Source organism: Chelmon rostratus, chromosome 1, assembly GCF_017976325.1.
Source record: "Chelmon rostratus isolate fCheRos1 chromosome 1, fCheRos1.pri, whole genome shotgun sequence".
Taxonomy (NCBI): domain Eukaryota; kingdom Metazoa; phylum Chordata; class Actinopteri; order Chaetodontiformes; family Chaetodontidae; genus Chelmon; species Chelmon rostratus.
The window spans coordinates 13,344,957-13,363,602 of record NC_055658.1 but is presented as its reverse complement, the minus strand read 5'-3'; the positions used below and the strand labels follow the sequence as shown (position 1 = coordinate 13,363,602).

The 18,646-nt window shown below is 40.7% G+C and overlaps 1 protein-coding gene across 1 annotated transcript; it reads left to right on the top strand.

Moving 5' to 3' along the window:
• Positions 1–451: 451 nt before the first annotated feature.
• dhodh (dihydroorotate dehydrogenase) lies at positions 452–11,413 on the top strand. Its single transcript, XM_041937324.1, has 9 exons — positions 452–566; positions 3,096–3,308; positions 3,397–3,596; positions 4,793–4,875; positions 5,310–5,497; positions 6,452–6,565; positions 7,455–7,608; positions 7,691–7,850; positions 8,924–11,413. Exons 1-9 carry the CDS (start codon positions 549–551, stop codon positions 9,057–9,059), a joined length of 1,266 nt encoding a protein of 421 aa, XP_041793258.1. The 5' UTR covers positions 452–548; the 3' UTR covers positions 9,060–11,413.
• Positions 11,414–18,646: the final 7,233 nt, after the last annotated feature.

Genomic DNA, 18,646 nt, shown 5'->3' with positions numbered 1-18,646 from the left:
CAGAGCAAAAGCACATAGTGCTGCAGGAACTGTGGCAGGGACAGCAACTGAGCAAGATCACTTCCGTCTGTCCCATGGAAATTAGAGAGCTTTCTCAAGAAAAACTCATGCATATGTCCTCAATACATTAGGAAAATCACTGCAGACACTCAAACAAGATGCAAAGTGTGAAAAGAGTCAACTGGCATCACCAAAGGTCATACAGTGAATCTTCAGTCAGCTACTGACTACGGACAGGTTTAATCTTTGCTGTTAACATTAAAAACACACTGTATATCATTATATATATATCCTGTTTGTATTATAATGAAGCTTCCTTAAATTAAGCTACTCTCAACTTACATCAAATTAAATGCACGTTTAAATATTCACTGCCTTCACATTGCCTCTCTTAACTGTACGACCAACATCCCTGTAGCTCCTCCACCTTCCTCAGCCAGCGTTGAAATATCGCGAGAGGACGTAGAGGAAGCTGTGACCGCGCGTGTTTGTGTAACATGTTAGGAAATGCATTCATTGCCCTTTAATGCAGTGATAGAACCGCGTCTATGGCGGGACAACTGAAGGTAATTTAACAGACAATCTTGTATCTATTGTTGTTTTTTTTGGCAGCGTCATATAAATTAAAACGTGGCCACGAAAGGGAGCTAGCACTAACTGCTAGCTCGGTTGCTCCGCCTTAGAGTAACATTAAACCAGGACACACGTTAGCTTTGCTGTGTCCTTCCGCTGAGACACATGAACTGGTGGTGTCTTGAGTCTTACATGCCCTTTGAAAATTGTGGCGGTTGTTGTAAGAAGACTACACAAAAACGGATAGTTGTGGTTCATGCATTTAGGAGTACGGTACGTTTGTGGCCGTTACACAGAAAAGTAACTTGAGTCACTACAGTGTCCCCCGAAGATGACCTGTTATCGCATGTTACGACGCCAGTTGATAGCACGGAGTCATGAAAAAGGATGGATAGTAAAAATCAGCTGTCAGCAAACTAACATTTGTCCAATTCATGCCACTTTATACCTCTACTTTATTACCTTTCACAGGGAAATTGCACTTTTTGCTGCACTATATTTATGTAGCTGCTCCAGGAACTAGTTGCTTTGATTGTAACACACAAACCATATGATCAATTGATTAGATATGATGCACTGCTGCAGATTGAAGGCCCCACATACCCACACAGTCACAGTGTCTAATCAGATCTGCTCAGGCTGGACTTGTGCAGCTATGCTGGGACTTATGTGAGGTCATTGTGTAATGATGAAGTTGTAAATTGTCCCTCAGTAAAACTAACGGAAGACTTTTTTATTTTATTTTGCTGCACACAGTAATAACTCATGTGTGCAAATCAATATTTTGCGTGAATATAATTAAAATTAAAAAATCTTGCAGGACTTTGAAGGCTCCATAAATAAACACTTTGCAGAGTGAGTACTATGAATACTTCTAAGTACATTTTGCTGGTAATAATTATTAGGATTAAGGACTTTTACTCGTATTTGTATTTGTATTTGTACACTGTGGTATTGCTACTTTTACTTAAGTAAAGATTTGAGTACTTCTTCCACTACAATTAGCAGCTTTTATACTTGCTCTCTTCGTCCAGCTTTTCTTGTTTGTTTTTGGGCACTCATTATGGAGCTTAAGATGAATTCAGATATGACTGCCTGTCTCAAAAGCTTAATAACAAACAAAACATTTTTTTAACCTGTTTTCCAATCTCTTATCTACATTAGTCCTCATATCACTTGTGCTCCATAATCTATGTATAACCTTGCTGATGGTGTGTAGATTGTCGATGTTTGCTGAGAACATGTAAGGGAAAGCGATCTACAGGGAAAAACTGATTGAAAGGTATTCTCTACAGCAGGTGACACACTTGTTTAATCAGTGTATCGTTTTCATCCTGCCTTACTGAGCTAGTCTACACATCACAAACCATAGATTCTACCAAGCACGCCTAAATGCACATGTGATTATGCTTTGGAAGATAGAATTTGCTTTTGTCATGTAAATGCATCAATCTTATTGTTAAAATCCCTGCTCAATCTTTTTCCATTCATGGAGGTGTTTGCAATTACTCTGAATGATTACACCTCTTCAAAAGACTGAACCCTCAGAGAATTACCATCGAAAACTGTAGGGCCTCTCAGTCTCATTGAGCACTTGAGCAAAGCATCTATGAGGTAACTGTTTTCTGATCTGCAGCTCTTGTTTCATCAAGCTTGTTTCCAGCCCCAGCAGAAGCTTTTTATAAACCCAGTAGCATCAAACAGCACAGACGAAGTTAGCGACTAGCTTGTCAACATAGTGGAGAATTTACGTAACAGCTCAAGAGCCAAATATTTCCCTCAGCAGTTGGTAGAGACCAAAACAGAGATAATAGGATAGTGAGTATCTGTCTACCAAGTGTAGTAGATGGATAGACTCCTAATGAATGCAAATGTTGCTCTGTATCTGCTGGATGTTTAAGGAGCTAAACTGTTAGCGAATACATTTCCTATACCGACTTCATAAGGTGATAATATGTGAGATGTTGTCTTTTCAACTGCTTCCGCTGCCCTTATAAAAGTCAGTTAATGCAGCTTTAAAGTTGGGTGGCGCTGTGCTCAGATCAGTGAACTTCATGCACTCAAGACAGTTGTTAAGATGTAACTAGTCCTTTTAATGCCAGCTGTAACAGCTCCACCATAATGTCGTCAAAAGTCAGAAAAAGTCTTTTAACCACATTCATTTTATAACAAGTATAAATATAACCTCATTAATACACCTAGATTGGTGAGAATGACAAGTGTAGTGTGCATAACCAGTATCAGATAATGTCTAAAGCTGCTATAATCAATATTAGGGCCAGATATTTCCCACAGGAGTTGGTATTCCCCAGGTGGCCAGAAATATGACTCCAAATTAACTTGAAACAGAGCACACACCAACAGCCTGATTATGTAACAAATCAGCATACAAACTCAGGTTACTGTGAAAAAGTTATGAACGCTGTTATTGAACTTTTACCTATGTCTATTCACAGCAATTGATGTCTGATGTGAGTCCTTTGAAGGACACTGTTATTCAGTTTTCATGCTCTTGTCCACAGAAGCAGTTAAAAGACGCAGTGAAGGTCATCAGCTCAGGTAGCTTTCTGTTTGCCTCCTACCTCACTGCGGTTGGAGATGAGCGTTTCTATGCAAACCAGCTGATGCCCCTGCTGCAGAGGATTGTGGGGGCAGAGCAGGCGCATGTGTTGGCCGTGAAGATGATTGGTCTGGGTCTGGTTCCTCTAAACCGCTATCAGGACCCTGCATCATTGGTACGCACGCAACCTTACTTTCAGTTTTCATGTCCCATTGACATCACAATCATAGACACCCCAAGACTTTGTTCTTATGTATCTACAGGAAGTTAACGTGATGGGATTAAAGTTTAAAAACCCTATTGGGATTGCAGCTGGCTTCGACAAGCATGGAGAGGCCGTAGACGGGTTGTACAAGGTGGGTTTTGGCTTTGTTGAAGTGGGCACAATCACTCCCAGACCTCAGGAGGGGAACCCCAAACCACGCGTGTTTCGACTCACTGCAGATCAGGCAATTATTAACAGGTAAGTTTTTGATATGCTTTTGGGGTATGCTCAACTGACACAATGACAGGCGATACAGATATTGAGATGCACTCTGTTGTCAATTCATCAGGTACCATACACCTAGCTTCTAGTAATAAATTTGTTTGTTTCTTTCTTTCTTTCATTCTGTCTTTCTCTCTTTCTTTCATTATTATTTATCCATAACCTAGAAAATTCGGGGGAAAAAAAGCCAAACATGGAATTGAGATTGTGTTGAAACTGTTTTGAGTCATACAGATGCTGAATTTACTCGGGTAACTCTGCTAACTTTATAGCAGCGATTATTGACTTTTTTTCTATTCTTTTTATTGATGTTCTGTAGATTCACGGCCTACATTTCTGTTGCTTCTCACAAAGTGGTCTTTCAATTTATGTAACAGTTAAGGAGCCACATTAGTCTTAGTTTATGGTAATCCTGAAGACTGGAAACAATAGTAGGAGACATTATGTTATTGGTTAATGTTCTTTTTCACATGGCTCTGTATGTGCAAAGAGATTATGCTGCCTACGGGTTTGCTTTGATAAGAGTTCACATTCATCTAGCCGTGAAGAGTTCATGGGTTTACCTCATTTTCTTTGCAGTTTTAATTTGCAACACAGATTTGATTGCGCTAAATGACGGTAATCTTTCTCTACCAGCTCATTCCTGATGTTGTTTCTCTCTCATCATACACAGTGAAATAATTTATGTCAGTTTTACATTTATGAGTGATTGCAACAGACAATTTACCTCTGAATTAAAAGCTTTGCCAGTGGGTCTAGAACAATCTGTTTTAATTTATTCCATATTCTATAGATATTTTTATATTAAAGTTTCGTTATTCAGTGCTCTTGATTAGGACATGGCCAATAATCTAACATCTTGGATATGGGAAATTAATATTTCTGCATTAGAGTCCCAGAGTGGGCACAATCATACAGTTTCCTCTTGTTCATAACCATTTTTCTTAACAAACGCACATTTTTAGCCTTAAAAGAGAGATTTCAGAGTTTATCTGCATGTTCACAATTTATTTATGTAGTATAGTGGATTATCACTCAAAAGAAAGGGTAGAAGCTGGAGTTACAAAATGATAAAAACCATTATTTTCTTTTATCTTATTGCCTGTAAGAGCTTATTTGTAAGTTGCAATTTTAAGTCTTAATTCTGTATATATGTGTTTGCTTCTTACCAGATACGGATTCAACAGCTGTGGTTTGGCAGAAGCACAACAGAGGCTGAAGGCCAGAGGAGACACACAGCAACATCAAAGTAAAGGTTAGCAGGCACGCCTTACACTCTCTAGACTTCTCATCTCAGTGGGAAAAAATTCAACCTGTTTGTATTTTTCTTTTAAGAAAAATTAGGTCACGTTCAGTTTTAATAGCGTAGTGAGTCTGCTCTGTTTTTTTGTCGGCCTGCATTTATTATATGCTGGTCACTCTGTTTCCAATGGGGGAGCCAAAAGCTTAACTGGGTATGTGGTTAAATACATTATTGTATTTTAATGGTCCTGACCTGTCCTTGTCTCACGTTTTATGGTGTGTCTCATCCATACCTGCTTACAGCCCATTTAGCACATCAGCAGCCTCTGCCCCAGTTGAGTCATGTGTCTGATGATGCAGCCTGTGTTTGTTCTTGTCTGAACTTTCCTGTGCGTGCGTGCGTGTACGTGCGTGTGTTTGCATACGTGCGCATGTCTGTGTCTATAGCTGGCCTTCCCCTGGGCATCAACCTGGGGAAGAACAAGCTGTCCCAGGACGCAGGGGCAGACTACTTGGAGGGGGTGAGAGTGCTGGGCCCGTTGGCTGACTACCTGGTGGTCAACGTCAGCAGTCCTAATACGCCAGGTCTCCGGGATCTACAGGGGAAGGCTGAGCTCCACCGGCTCCTACAAACGGTAGGACTGTCCGAATGTTCATGAAATTACAGGGTGGGGACCCAAAAGTGACAAAAATGGAAACACAATAAAAATGTTCTTAACTGGCCTTATTGCTCAGCCTTTAACAGTCAAAAATAATTTAACCTGCATTTAAATTACAAGTGAAGGAAAGCCATTGTCATTTACAGTAGATCTTTATTATAGAGCCTCAGTCTAAGTAATAAACAATAATCAATCGCAAAACCAAGTGACGTCATGCAGCAGTGATCATCAACTGGAGGCCCACTGGTCACATCTGGCCCACGAAAGCTTCCCATCTGTCCTGCAGAATATTAATGAAGTCAGGAAATGTGCGCATCTTATGTTGCTCTTCAGAAGAAGAAGCCCAGTCAGTCCACAGGATGGATAATACATTTGCTTGCCAACCTCCATCAAGGAGCCTGAATGACTCAAGAGGTGTCATTTGGCTTTATTTTATTTCAGATCTGATAAAATAGAATTCATATTATTTCCACCGTGCAAACACTGCTTTCCCCTCACAGCGAAGGGAAAAATGAGTCAGGACCGGGTTAATGAAGGTCACAGAGCAGCGATAAAATACTCTATGTGACGAAAGCCCTGCACCCTTTCAGTGCAGTGTAATGATTTAGACGTGAAACTCTGTGAAATAAAAACAGGATTCGAAAGGATTCGGATTTCATGGGAGGCTTGGATTCAGGAAAGGATCCTGTACCCCATCATGAGTGCATGTCAGGGTTTGAAAGCATTCTTTGAACAGGGGATGTGTTAAGGTTAAGGTTAAACATGGTGCTTAGTTGCTCTTTAAATGAAATAACTACTCTGTATTTTTGTTGTTGAGCCCATCAACAACCCTAAAGTTCAGCAGCACAGTACACTGTCTTTCAGTCTGGTTTCCAGTAGTTGCAGCCCTCCCTGCCCCCTCACCTGATTGTCTCACTACCATCTGCTCAGGTGTTGAAGGAGCGTGATGCCCTGCAGGGAGAAAGCAAACCTCCGGTCCTGGTGAAGATCGCTCCTGACCTCACTGCACAGGACAAACAAGACATCGCAGATGTTGTCACTGAGGTGGGAAGTTATTTCTCATTTAATTTAATCTATAGTGTTCTAAGGCTCATTTTACTTTATCTTCGATTGTTGTGTTGTTCATTTATTCCTTGTCAAGAATTCAGGAAAAAACATGCAAAAGTTCAGGTCCTTGTCTTAGGTGGCAGGAGACTCACCCATGTCACATGCTCTTATGCAAACCACATGCACCCTTTGCAAGGGTGCATCCACCTTCCTTCTTGAATGACAGTTGGGTTGCTGGTCTGATAAATGTGACTCTACAAAAGTCCAACTTTAGTATCACTAAACTCTCCCTCTTAGTAGTAAAAATTATATTCTACTTTATTTGTACAGCACCTGTGAACTGTTTTAAAAAGAACGTTTTTTCATGAGTTATTAAAAAGATGTTACAGATTCTGATGAGATCCTTTACAAAGCTGCTTGTGGCTGTTAACTTAAATTTGCCTCTTGCTTCAGGAGGTTTCTAAGTTGGCATCTATGGTAAGATAAAAGATTTATGGTGGTCAGTTTCTCACATCTTCAGTACACAGTTTAACCAAAAAAATCCATAGTTGGTCGCAGCCATTTAAAGATATTTGGCCCTTCTCTTCCTGTCTGCTCTGGTAAACCTCATCACCGCTTGTGTTGGTTGGTCTTTTTTCTTTTTTCAAATATAGAGTGTTGTTTTTGTGCTAGGTGGAGCGAGGAGGAGACAAATTGTAATGGAAGAGACATTAAGGAGGGCAAAGAAAGCTCTATTCAAACAGCACTCTTATTATGTCACAGTACATTTCACATTTGAGGTCTGTCTCGTTGCCTACATACATCAGCTCTGCTCCTGTGCATTCGGGCACATACAGATTGTCACTCACTTCCTGTCCTCTCCTTGCTGTATGTACTGTGTTTGCAGCTGGGAGTGGATGGTTTAATGGTGTCTAACACCACGGTGTCCAGACCAGAGACGCTTCAGGATCCACATAAGTCAGAGGTCGGTGGGCTAAGTGGTCAGCCTCTCAAAGACCTCTCTACTAACACTGTGAGAGAGATGTACAACCTCACCAAAGGTACCAATTTACACAGCAGTGTTTTCTGCCAATTTTCTCTATCAAGAGAGTACACAGAAAATACATAATCATGTTTTTGTAGGTAAAGTACCAATTGTTGGAATCGGTGGCGTGGCCAGTGGACAGGATGCCATGGATAAAATCCGTGCTGGTGCATCGCTGGTTCAGCTTTACACAGCTTTGACCTACCAGGGTCCGCCGGTAGTGACGAAGATAAAGCGAGAATTGGAAGAACTTCTTAAGTGAGTGCTAACAGTCTGGTACCTGGTGACTCACATTTTTAGAAAGTCCCTGTGCACTGTTATTGGCTCTGGGCTACACACACTCTGCCCAAAGGTTGCAGCCCAGAAATGTCCTGACCACAGCAAAATAAGTAGAAAATAAGAAAACTTGCTTTGCTATCAGCCTGTACATTGTTTTTCTAGGCAAATCCTGCAACCTTTAAAGCAGGCATCTCAAACCGGTTCCATAAAGGGCCGCGTGGCTGCAGGTTTTCATTCCAACCCAGGAGGAGCACATCAGGCCAACCAATCAACATCAAGGGATCACTTATTTGTCAGCTGAAGACTGAGATCAGCTGATTAATTGATTCCAGCCTGGTGTGCTCCTCCTTGGTTGGAATGAAAACTTGCAGCCACGCGGCCCTTTATGGAACCGGTTTGAGATGCCTGCTTTAAAGGATAATGCTGGTTTATTACAGCATTGGTGCAATCGCTGAAATCTGTGAATGCAGTGCTGAAAAGTCTGAAGGGCAAGAAACACAAGCAGTCAGGCGATCAGACAGATTTCAAACAAACCTGGTCACTCCAGGTCACTCAGACTAACCTGAACGAGAAAATTATTACCATAATTGCCAGTTACAGATAGTCATTACAATTGATAAGCAGATTTCCTTCAATTGTTTGCTGCAGTTCAAGTTTGACCTAAATGCTGCAGTGTTGTGTTGCACCTAGCTATCTAGGTGCAACACAACACTGCAGCTGCTGGTTGCACTGCAACTGTTGGTTTTCTGAATCATCATTATGCCCAATCTGACCTCTTTTTAGTGTTGCAATCCCAGATAACAACAGTTGCTTTGCTTACATAACTGAGGGAAATGATAGCCCAAGCTGTATAAATGAGACCATAATAGAACATATTTAGCCTTCAGTGTTGTTTAGCATCAGCCTACTCTTACAGAGCAGTATTTGAGACAGTTGATCTCAAACGTGCATGAAAGTCATGTTTCTCAAAGACATCACCTCTTGTACATTAATTGTGTTGTCTTTCAACCGACCGTTTTCTCATTCTCTACAAACTTGTTCTTTCCCCACAGAGAACAAGGTTTCAGCAGCGTATCAGAGGCAGTCGGAGCAGATCACAGGGGGTCGACACGTAAGCCGAGCCCACTGAAGGAGATGGTAAACGTTAACGCAGACGCGGCACCCCTAGCTGCCATCTCCTCCAACTAACGTGATCCTCAGCTTTTCTTGAACTGTGATGGATGCTGAGTATTTGTTATTGTCCATCCATCCACCTTGATTTCCAGGAAGAGATGCGGTATTAACTGGTAGTTTTTGATATTTCCAGCATTTGTGACAAGGAGTGCAAATGCTCAACACACCAAATCTCAGCTTCTCACCGTTTCCTTGAACATCATGGTGAAGTGAATAATGAGTCTGTTTGTTACTTTATTTCAAACGTTCATCCTTTGTTACAGTGTAACAGCAGTAAGTGACTCTCAAGTGCACACTAACACCAAAGTGCTTGAACTCTTCAAACAAACTTTTTTTACAAACATACAGACCGTGTTCTTGTGTGTAAAGAAAATAATCTGACATCATCTTAGATGGTTCAAAACAGCAAAACCTGTTTGTTTTCCTGAGTTTTAGGAATTGTCTAATACAGAACTTAAAACATACATTCAAATGTTGATAATGTATTATTCACTGCACATCTAAAAATAGATATTGGTATTAAAAACTTCATGAAGAAAAAATCCTGTCAATCACAATAGCAGCTCAAGTGTTATAAACTGTTTTAAATATTTTGGTTTAGGGTCAAGGTATTTGTTATGCTCTGTGCCATGAGTGGGCATCTGTACAGTAGGTACTGTAAATCCTTTCCCTAGAAACTGAGAAGCACTACATTTCCCTAATTAAAGTCTGATATTTTTTTATTCACTGCCCTGCTCAGAGAAAGTTATGATTTGACTCAACAATGGAGCACTTCTACTAAAGAAAAGCCGCAGAGGTCATTGTTGCTGGGCTGATGAATATGAGACTGTTTGGTATGCTTTGGTGGGAGAGCTTTATGCCATTTGCAGATGTCACAATCATTCCTAGGGGGCTTGTAGAGGCGACTCATTAATAACTTGGTATTTCAACCAGGGGTGATGCCTTATGTCCTGTGTCACACGGTCTTGTGTGCCTGGTGCCCATTCTCGTCAGCTCTCGTTGGATTGACTCATCACTATTTGGATAAGCCGTAACCGAAGAAGTTGATTATTACCCAAATCATTCCCTTAACTCCATGATTAAGCTTACAGGGGACGGCATGCCTCGTCGTATTTTCAAACAGAGGTGATGTCAGTTTATGCGGATACACTTCAATTTTTGCTCCTTGTGCTTCTGTCACGGCTGGAAACGCGTCTAGACTCCCCTGCTAATTTTACTTGACGTAACGTTATAACAGGAATGTATATTGACATTAAATGAACTAAATTATGTCCATCATCAGTAAACCAAAATAATTCAAGTGGGATTTATTTTCATCGTCTCCCAGCTAGCCAGTAAAATTCATCCGATATTTTCACAGCACATGATGCGTGCGCATGTGACATTGTAAAGTTGGCATGACTGGATAGTGCAAATCAAAAGTGCTTAACTACATTATTTGTATAAAACAAAACTCACCCTAAGTGGTGGAAAATTCCCGAACGTGTACTCGGAGCACAGGCTGTGAGGTCATGGAGCTCATCGAAGCGTGCTCTGCTACGTGCTGCAAAACAACACCCATACTGGTGAAATACCCAAGTTTTTAGGGAGTCCCATTGTAGAAAGCTGCCTAATGGAGCCACTGATTTGGTATTCTGTGTATTAGAGATGGTTGTTCCAGTGTGAGAGATCCTTAAGTGGAATCAGACTACTGTTAAAGCACGACCGATAACAGGAAAATAAATTAAGAATTCTGGGTTAATCTCTGTCCTAATGTGACGAAATGGCAAATTAGCTGTAAATTATGACTTACATGTTTTGACAAAAGAATTGAAGAATGCAGGGTAACCATATCTGCTGTGGTTATTTATGGACCCCAGAGGATAAACCATACTTGAATAGGTTTGAATTTGTTTTCACAACCAGTTATGCAGGTTATCCTGTGAGATTATTTAATCGGATTCTAAATTATTTGTTTATTGTCCGTCAAAAAGAAGCCGTTCTAAACAAATGCATCCCTAAATGCATTTGATCAGGTTGTGTTGGCTGTTTGAAACCATCCTCTTTTTCCTGCACAAAAAGACCTTGAAGCAATGCTGAAAGAAACGTGGACATTCAGAGAGAGAGGCTACATTCAGGTCTTACCTGTGTTTTCATTTAACTTCCACACACAAAAACTACAGGCTGTGGAGTGCAATATATTCTGTGAGAGCAGAGTTGGAATAATGTACTTGTGATGAATCTGAATGTAATTTCACAGAGCACCATGCCTGGATTTCAGCAAACCCACTTGTGTTCCTTTGTGTATGTGGAGAACCACATGTGCTAAGGTGAATGAGTCACTCAGGCTAAAAAATGTGCTTTAAGGTACAACTATAATAAAAAAAATGAAAACAAGGTTACACTGTGTGAAGAACTGCAGTTGTTTTCACTTTGAGTACAAAAATAATTTCCGTCCTGCAGAGAAACGTCTTCTGCCTGAACAGAGTTAAGTCAAATGATTGTTCCTAATCATCCGTGGCAGCAGCAAACACTGGAATTCTGATGATTTAAGAGATTTTCAGCCATGAAAGAACTAAAATGACTTTGCTGAGTTCCCTGCAGCAATGGAGAAAGCCCTTTAAGTCCTCTTCCCACTCTCACTCCTCTCCTCTTATTAGCTGTGGCCATAGTGGCATCACAGCCTCCCATTGGTGGAGGCTGCTGCTTTTATTGTTATTCTTGGGTTTTTCCTCACTCATTGACACATTGAGATGCCTCCCTGGCCTATCACAGCACCGCCTGCAGTGGTCATTAGACATGGCCAGTGAAGGCAGCAGTACTGAGAGGATCAGCTGTGAGCTGCTGGGCACCTCCTTCTCCCTCTCCCGAGGCCAAGTGCAGACTGGCTTGTATCCTGTGTGTGGTGTCACGGGGGGAGAAGAGGCAAGGCTTCCAGACAGGCAAAACTTTAAAACTGATGGCCACTTAGATGTTCAGTTTCCTCATATAGCATTGATCATACTGCAGCTAGGAGGTAGTATGTATTTGTCCCTGAGATGCTATTTGTACCGTGTTTTTTCAGAAGCTAATAGGAAAAAGAAGGTCATTGCCGCTCAGATCTCGCACTATGCACGTATTCACAAGGTCATTAATGAAGGCTTTAGAGTTCAAGCATTGTTTTCTTTGTTTTCTACCGCACAGTGGTGTGTCTAACCTAAAAACTACTACCACTAATAAACTGTTATCTGTGGAGAGCAGATGTCTTGGTAATACACAAACAGCCAGTGAAGAGGAGGGAATTAGTCCTTATTTGACTGCAGAGAGACAAACAAAGAGAAAAACAGCAGTAAATCAACATAAAAGACACATTCTGTCTTTGAAATATGTGTATGCTACATATGCAACCAAAACAGTGCAAATGCAGAAGAACAGAGGAGGAGAAAGAAGTGGACTGTGGACTTTTATCCTCATTGAGTATTAAGTCACTCTGCTAGGACTAACTAATGACTGTTTTTATTACTGATTTTTTTTTTCGGAATAATTTAGTTTATAAATTTTAAGAAAACCGAAGCTTCCAGAGACCAAAGTGATCTCCTAAAATTATTAAAGTCTGACAGTCCAACAGTCCAAAACACACAGATATTCCTTTTTTTTTTTTTTTTTTAATGATTTGAAACAAGTAAAACGTCACATTGGAGGAAATTGGAACAAGCGAACGTTTGGTGTTTTTGGATGCGTTAGTGGTGTGGTCTGTCAGTCCAGTGCAAACTGAAAATCTCAACTGTTGGATGGATTGGCATGAAATTTCCTACACATATTTATGTTCTCTGGAGGATGAAGTCTACTTACTTCAGCGATCGCCTGACTTTTCTTTTTCCAGCTCCACCAGCAGGTTGACATTTTTGCTTTGTCTCAACAGCTATTTATACAGATATCCAAAAAGATGAATCCTAACGATTGTCCCGACTTCATCTTGCACCATCATGATGTTGTGTGTGAGTGACATATCTTGCCTGCAAAACTAATGATATTCCCATCAGCCTCAGCTTTACTGTGTATTTAGTGTTGATTTGTAGCCGAGGAGCTGATCTAAGAAGGTGACCATGGTCAGCCTTGTACGTGCTGTTATACCTGTTTTTGTCATTATTGGCTTGTTAGCATGCTGACATTTTTCTCCAAGCAAATCTGTGCTCATGTTCACAGCCTGACAGCCGCTAGCATGGCTGTAAACTAGCCTTGATGCATGATGTCTTTAACAATTACGTGATTTTTGTCAGTTATTTCTATTGTTTGATTTATCTATGAATTGACTAAATGTGTATGGCGTAATTTAACACTCGTGTTTTATTTATTATTTTATCCCTCCCTCTGCTTTCTGTCTCCGCCTTTTTGAAGATTATTTCTTTGTCGTTGTGTGTTTCAGTGCAGATACAGACAGTGTGTCCAACAAAGGTTTCCAGACATAATTGAACCTGGGATGTTGCAGTTATCTGGTGTACATGCTAATCATTAGGGCACTGGGACATCCCTTTTCCTTTTTCTCTCACTCAATCCACCTTTCTGCTTTGGTGAACCCAAATTTTTTGTTTTGGCTTTAGACTGTGATGCAGTTTCTCTGTTTACTTTATATAGATGACATTTACAAACGTGATTTGTGAGTGGGTTTTTTTTTTTGGAACATGAGACAACAAAGCTAATGAAGCGTTGTTTAAATCAAAGAGACTATTGTAGACTGATGATGAGGAGGAGGCATCCAGTGTGTCTGGGTCATCGATCACAAAACTAATCAAGCCTGAATGTTACAAGGTAAAGCAAAGGTGGTTTCAGGGTCATTTGTCAACTTCTAGCAGACGATTTAAAACTTGGGCCTGTTTTTAAAATAAATATGTATAAGAGTATAATACACGTCCAGTGAGTGCCCTTAATGTATTAAATCGTTTTAATCGTTGTAATACTGTATGTTCAAATATTTCAATTTGTGTAACGTTTTGTCAAATCTTTCAAATTGAATTTCAAATTATAAACAATTTATGCTTGAAATACTAATTTTGCATGGCAGATCACAGCAACACAAGAAAAAACAAACAGGATAAAAACATGTATGCGGACCCCAGTGAATAAAACAAATGCATAGATAAAACAAATGCCATGAAGCATTACAATAACAGGTACTATTACTCGCAGGTAGAACATACCAATGCAGTAGAACTCCAGATGTGCTTATTGTGCACACTCATTGGTTTCCTCATGATTTGCTCCTTCTCACAGGAGGAGCCCAAGTCATACAGCAGCATTTGATTTTAATTTTTAACTGTTTGTGGTGTTGTGGCTGATTTGAAAAGTTATCAATTTACCTTTCTTTTTTTAAATTTTACATTATTTACACATTTATTGAAAAACTGAACAGCCTGAGCTGGTCCCTAAAGCCTAAGTAGGTGTGGGTCTATAGGTGTATACAGCACTTCACATCAGCATATCTTAACATTTAGATATGAATAAAGCATAAGATTATGCAAACCCTTAATATGTTAAAAGAAGGCAGCCATCCCTGAAAAAAGACATATGACTGTCTTGAATCTGTCAAAAGGCATTTCATAGAGCAGGAGACGAGGTTGTGGAGTTTGCCGACAGCACAGGGAAGCTTACTGTGAAGCGTGTCCATGGCAGCATCAGGCCATGGAGGAGGCTGGTAACACGAGTGCATTAAGACAAATATAGGGACAATCTTGAGAGGAAAGCTGCCTTAGACTGCCAAACACTTTAGGTCGATTGAGCTTTCGAACAGGACCGTGACTGCATACACAGAGGAGATATCAACACTGGAATAACTTCAGAGCAAGAGCATGACAGCTCTGCAGCAGCACACGCCAAAGCTCCGTCTTAGATGTCATTGAAAACCAGTTAAATGACCTGAAAAAAAGCCGTTGCAGCACACAATTCCCAGTTTGACTGAGCCATACCAAATCTGCCAAGGCAGAGAAAAATCCAAAATCTAGAAGTGCTCAAGGGATACAGATTCATCCGCTTTGCCTCAAAACAAGATTTGTTTCCAAAGGAGCTTCTTGTGTGCAAAGTGTTGCGACTGAATATATTGTCAAGGCTTCTTTCTTCTGCTGTATGTGCATGTGTGACATTACAGTGTGTTTGCCTGTAATTTAAACCTGTGGAAAAAGTATCTTGCAGAGAGCAGTTCTTACATCACCTCAGAATAACCTCATAATAATCAGTGCAAACAGTCATGAAATTACTTAAACATGAGTAAATAGAAGACTGTCGCTTCAAATGGATGCACGTCATTGTGGCTAATGTAGACCCTTGATTTGAAAACACGTTTGAAATAAGACTACCATAAAGTATTAACATTTAGTCAATATGAACGTAATGAAGCATCTTGAATTAATTTCTCTATAATTGGAGGAGTAGCTTCATCAATACACAGTCTCATCGTGGCAGAGCAATGAATGAATGTAGAGCCATACTCTCAGACTCCTCATTAGTGGCACCCCGTTTTACACAGTGTTCATTCGATACTATCACAATGGTGTGAAGCTGAGGTAAACCACCGCTGAGGTGTTACAGTCTAGACTGACGGCAGGCCCTAAACAAATCATGTCAAATTCTGAAAAAGGGGTGAAACATATCAATGAGTGGTAAGGTGGATGTCAAGCAGACGTGATTATGTAAGTTGGAGTGCTGCCGGTGCTGTCTGAAGTGTTCGTTTGCCATAAGGAGGAGGAGGAGGAGGAGCTGGAGGAGGAATGACAGCTGCGAGCCTGTCAGGTCAGGGCAGCCAAATAGGCATAAATGTTCTTCCTGAATCCTGATGGTGATGTAATGTTGATGTTTATATTTATTTCATTTTATTTATTTTTTTGCCAGAAATTAACATAGGGAGATAAAAATGGTGGAAAAGCTGCATATACATTTCTAAAAATACATATTTGCCCCCTGATTAATACCCTGAAGTAGATTTTATATGAACAGTGCAAATTTGTGTATGCCTAACCATTTATTATCAGGAATTTATAGATCCTTGTGGTTACCCATGATGGATGATGCAGTGGTTGTATTTGTCCAGTTTCTTACGCTCCTTTTTAACATGTAACCTTCAGCATTGCTGGTATTAAATCCATCCCTGAAGTCAGCACCTTCACCTCTCATGAATACACAATATGAATATATTAATATCACATTTTAGCTATTGCTGCGTCAGGGCAAGGCCTCAGTGTTTATACCCTTTGCTACCTCTCCTATTTAATTCCATTAGGCTCTAAATGTGCAGTAGTTGACTTTTGGCTTTTTTCTTTTATACCTCTTTTTTGTTAGTCAAAAAAAAAATGCTTAAAATTCACCAGTCTAATTTTCAACGCAACAATCTGTTAAATTGTATGTAGATCATTTGACATGACATGACATGACATGACATGATTAGAGTTTTAGCAGATGCTGCCATGCTAAGATGCTTTTGACCTCACTGACCACCTGACTCTACAGTGGGCACCGGCGTTACCATACCCTCTTTGTCTTTCACACATGACTGCACTTCATGCAAAGAAGAGCTGAGTGGCTCGAGGATGACGAGTTTTCACTGGGAAAACAGTGCAGCCATGTTGGAAGCGCTGGAGGCAGTTTCTTTTTTCGATACCTGGAGGTTGTCTTTGAATCTTGGCTACGATAAGCTTGGAGGATAAACCCGCATCAGTCTAAAAGTTTTGGCAATGTACAAAACAGGAAATGTTCCCCGTGTACCAGTTTAGGTCTAAAGAAGATAAAAACCCAGAATAAGATAAGTTGGATTTTGTGTCTCTACATCTGACTTGTCAGATACACTGCGATGATGTCACCGTGAAAAAGCCTTAATGCATTTTGAGATGTGATGTAGCTTGAGTGCGGCGTGTCTGCAGTGCAGTGTGACAGAAGTATACAGCCCAGCGTCCCTCTGCAGATGGCTGTTATGAAAGCTGGTGCAGCCTCTGGCTACAGGAAGTCACAGGTGTGATGGAGGCAGACAGAGCCATAAACGACACACCACACTGCCCAAACCGATTACCACTGATGGGGGTGTGTGTGCATACATACAAAACACAGGAGGCAGGGCATAGATGCATCAATATAAATCATGCTAGATGTTCCACTTTCCATAAAAAGATGCATTTTATTTGGTGCTCGTTCATCTTTTTTACATTTTTAAATGTAATTAAAAGATTTGATCGACAACACAAAGTGAACAACCTCACAGCTCTCATCGCGGTTTAATTCAAATGTTGCCAAAAAAAAAGTATGAGCGTATGAAAGTTATGCTGCTGCAATTCAAAATCAAAAGATCATTTAGATCAATGATTTCTAAACAAATGAAATATTATTTTACTGTCTGCTGCTGTCCTTATGCATCAAGGCAAAAGTGCACAGGTCCCACCTCCGATGCTTCCCAAATATTACAGTTTCATTTATTCTATTTTTAGCGTTGTCCTACAGTTGTGTCAGGTTTTACATAACCCACCTCTGATAAAGTAAGCAAACACCCACACTTACTCTCAGCCATGCAGTAAAGCCATATGGGACTTCAGCCCTCATTAGCCCAAGACAGCGTGAAACTAGTCGGCTGAAAGGCATCATTCAACCCTGCAAGTGCTCGCACTATACAGCCCCTTCGTATGTTAATCCAGCCCTATACGTACATAACATACACACATATAAGGAGCAAAAATGTTATGAACTGATTATGCATTTTTATGAGCTATTGTGTCTCTTGCAGGAACGCTGAAGTTTTTAAGAGCAATAGCTGTTATTATACCACCTTAAGTAAAACCCCTGTGATAAATATTACAGAGCAACCTCCCTGTCTGAGGACAGGCTACAGTGTCGGGAACACTCAAGTTGAGTGCAATAGTGAGTTTATTGAGGATTCTTTGGATGAACTGTGCAGGTGGGTGTATTTATAGAGGACAATGTCAGCGCAGACTCCAGGTAGACCTGACACCAGACCAGCAGTCTGTGCACTCGACTGAGGCCCAGTCTGCTGGGCAGAGACAGTGGAGCCACACTTTGAGTATGGGTGAATAATCTAGGTGGCATATCTGTAAGGTGTGGCACCAAGCAAGACGGATGGATGGCGATGGAGCCGGAGTTTCTTGACTCTCAGAGGAGCTTCTGCTCGTTTCGAAAAGATATAAGTATCCTATGAGGCAGTGGGAGATGGCCTGCATGGGCAATCAATTACACACAATCAATCAATCACAGCAGCCTCGCGCGTTTCCAATTTTCCATCCATGCAGGGCAACAGAAAAACACTTTGTAGAGGTTTGGAGAGAACAGTTAAAGGGACAGTACACCCCGAAATCAAAACCGCATTGCTACCTCTTGTAGTGCTATCTATCCATCTTGATTGTTTTGGTGTGAGTTGCTGAGTAGCTTAGCTTAGCATTAAGGGGGGAGCGAGCTAGCCCGGCTCTGACTGAAGGTAACAGAGTTCACTGACCAGCACCAAACAAGGAGTAGCGTGGTGATTTGTGAACTTGCTAGCAGACAGATTTGACTTCCTTTTGGACAGTCACGCTGGCTAAGCTAACTGTTTGTCGGCTGTACTGTAGCTTCATATCGATACCAATAATCTCAAACAACTCCAGAAAGCTAATAAGCAT

What these genes read in the sequence shown, in the direction of transcription:
- dhodh (XM_041937324.1), top strand. An exon ending in ATCAGGACCCTGCATCATTG is followed by an intron (nt 3,309 to 3,396) that starts GTACGCACGCAA and finishes ATGTATCTACAG; the next exon opens with GAAGTTAACGTGATGGGATT. An exon ending in GATCAGGCAATTATTAACAG is followed by an intron (nt 3,597 to 4,792) that starts GTAAGTTTTTGA and finishes GCTTCTTACCAG; the next exon opens with ATACGGATTCAACAGCTGTG.